We start from the raw sequence: 2,727 nt of genomic DNA on the forward strand, positions 1-2,727 counted from the left end.
GAACGGGCGCGCCAGGTCGGGGGTCGGGAGCCCGGGGTCCGGGGTCCGCGGCCGACAGGGGCCGGAAAGGTGGCCGGGGGCGGGGCCAGCCCACGGCCACTCCCCGGCCGGCCGTCTTGCCTTCGCGCGTCCGGATAGCATTCGCCGCCGCTCAGTCCCGCCACGCACGCGCACCGCCGCCGCAGGCCCGGGACTTGGGCGGGAATTGGCCGGGGAGAGTGTGTGTCAGGGTTTTCCTTTTCCACCTCACATCTGGGGAAACCGAGGCACATGCGGCCTCCATCGTGAGTTTTCTAGATCACCCTGGGCACTCTCACGCACCCCTCCTTCCCTCCCTGTCTCCTTCCCTGGGCCTCACCCCTCCTCCGCGGCTGGGCTCCCAGCCGCTCATCCAACCACAGCTATTTCCAGGAAGGGGGAGTGCGGGTGGAGGGTTTCTCCAAACAAACCCAGGGCTTTGGAGTGAGAAGGGGCCAGGCTGGGGGAGAGACTGACAGGCTCAGGAAGGTTGGGGGCTGGAAGAGGGTGAGGGTCCCAGGGCTCTGGCCTGGGCTTCCCAAGCTTGCCCCAGGGAGCTGCTTTTCCTGTCAGCACTAGCAGCGGGCTCAGCGGTCTCCCACTTCCATCTCACTTGAGAGGCGCTGCACGGGGTGGGGAGGGACTCAAAGCCATCTTCCCTGGCCACTCAACACAGGGCCTAGTGAGCCACCCACGAGGTCAAGAACGAGGCTCCGAGGAGGTTTGGGGACCTGTTGCCAAGTTAGGGGACTTTTCAGCCCCTGTGGAGGCAGCAGAAGTAGAGACAAGCCTGCTGGAGGAGTCCTGGTCGGGGTAACTGCAGTAGGAGGGGAGAAAGACCACCCACACCCGCACCACCACCACCACACCTCACCTGCTCCCAGCAGAGCTGGGGACTGGACCAGCCCCGGCCCGATTGCCCACACTGGCCAGGGGCCCGGAATGTCCTGGGAAGCAGCCAGGGCTGGAGGTGGGAGTGGGTTGCAGAGCCACTGCCCCTCTCCAGTTACTGGTTAGGCCTCCCTCTGGCCAGAGTACCCTGGGGACAGACTTCCTGACCTGGAAGGGGAATTAGAGCTTCAAGGGAGAAGTCTCAGGCTAGGCCCAGCCCAAGGAAGTGTCCTGAGTGGGCTCATCGAAGAGGAGGCAGGGTTAGACCAACCTTGATGGGCACGGGGGAGGGAGAGGGGAGGCTGAGGGCCTGGTGGGAGAAGCCAGAGCTGGGGGAGCTGCCAGAGCCCTGGGACATTCAGTAACTACCAGTGCAAATGTTGGGGGGGGACAGGACACACACATTTGCACATTCTTTCAAGCAGCTGGACTGTTCCACTGGACTGCTCTAGGGGGCTGTGATCCAAGACTTGGGGCTGAGAACCCCCAGGCTGTTAACCCCTAACATTTTTTGGAAGATTACTACCCCCACCCCTTTCCAATGCCCCAGTCCACCTCCTTCCCTTAACTCCTGGGACAGGAAGCTGGCTGTGTTCCCAGGAGGGAGGCAGGAGGCCCGCGGAGGGGGGTGGAGTATGTGTTGGGAGGGGGGCCTCCTGTCCAGCCCTCCAGCCCAGGGACAGCTGCTGAGGAAGGAGAGCAGAGCTGGGGGAGCCATGAAGGTAGAACTAATGCTTGGGGTGGGGGGAGGGCTGGACGGGGAGGAGGAGGGCCCAAGTTGCAAGGCTCCAAAGAGGAGCTAGGGACCCAGGGAGTAGGTGAGTGAAGGACTGTGTCTGGAGCAGGGCAGCTGGGGAGCTTTCAGGAGAAGGGCCTCAAATGCCTTGGGCTAGGGCAGAATAACTGACTCCTGTGGGCAGAGCAGTCTCAGCTGGAATTTGGCTTTCAGTGTAGATGGTGGGGGCAAGGGGCCAGTGCATGTTTTCCTCTTCCTGTTGCTTCACGACTAGTGAAACTGAGGCAGAACGCTGACCCTCAGGATGCAGTCCAGGTCCTGAACTAGCTGGGACAGCGATTCCCAGCTCCCTCTCCCTCCCACTAGAAGGTCCCCAGAGAGCCTGAGAGTTCAGGCGGGGAGGCTGGCCTGGCAGGGACGCGGCGTTCCCCTCTGGCCCTTGTCCGGGGCCCTGAGACCTAAATTCCCACCCCGCCCCTGCCCCGCCCCACTGGGGGCTGGACCTCAGGATCCCACAGATCCCCGGATAGGATAGATCCCAGGCCTGGGGGCAGCTCCCGAGCAGGATCGGGGTGGGGGCAAAAGATCCTGGGCTGACACTCCCAGCAGGGTAGATCCTGGGAATCTGATCTCCTGGCCTCCCCCACATCCTCTCCCCCGCCACACACACTTCCTGGAGCAGCGACCTGCCCCCTTCCCGCCTGCACTCCCCTCCACTTCCAGGGCTTGGCTTCTCCTCACACCAGCCAGACAGCCTACTCTCCACCCAAGGGAAGCGGCTGCCTCCGCCAGCCAGGCCGCTTCCAGGAAGCCCCGGGCCAGGCCCCAGCATTGTTCGGGCCCCAAGGCCAGCACCCCAGGCAGCCAGACACGATGAAGTCCAGCGGCCCGGTGGAGAGGCTGCTGAGAGCCCTGGGGAGGAGGGACAGCAGCCGGGCCACCAGCAGGGTAGGAGTGCCCTTGACTGGGCAGAGGGGTGGGGGTGGAGGAGTGGGCAGTGGGGGAGGGGGCCAGTTTCAGCCTTCTTCCCTAGTCCCGTATCCCCTCGTTACTCTGTCTCTTTGGAGCGGCCAGGGCTGTGA

At 63.9% G+C, this 2,727-nt stretch overlaps 1 protein-coding gene across 1 annotated transcript in view; it reads left to right on the forward strand.

Annotated features, from left to right (window-relative positions):
* The first annotated feature begins 2,173 nt into the window (after window positions 1-2,173).
* Window positions 2,174-2,727, forward strand: part of TENC1 (tensin like C1 domain containing phosphatase (tensin 2)) — a 14,037-nt gene continuing 13,483 nt past the window's right edge. The window contains 1 exon segment of the mRNA XM_010857894.1: window positions 2,174-2,593. Within this exon segment, the coding sequence (XP_010856196.1) occupies window positions 2,519-2,593 (75 nt within the window). The 5' untranslated portion in view covers window positions 2,174-2,518.

Source organism: Bison bison, unplaced genomic scaffold (assembly GCF_000754665.1).
Source record: "Bison bison bison isolate TAMUID 2011002044 unplaced genomic scaffold, Bison_UMD1.0 scf7180017864383, whole genome shotgun sequence".
Lineage (NCBI taxonomy): Eukaryota > Metazoa > Chordata > Mammalia > Artiodactyla > Bovidae > Bison > Bison bison.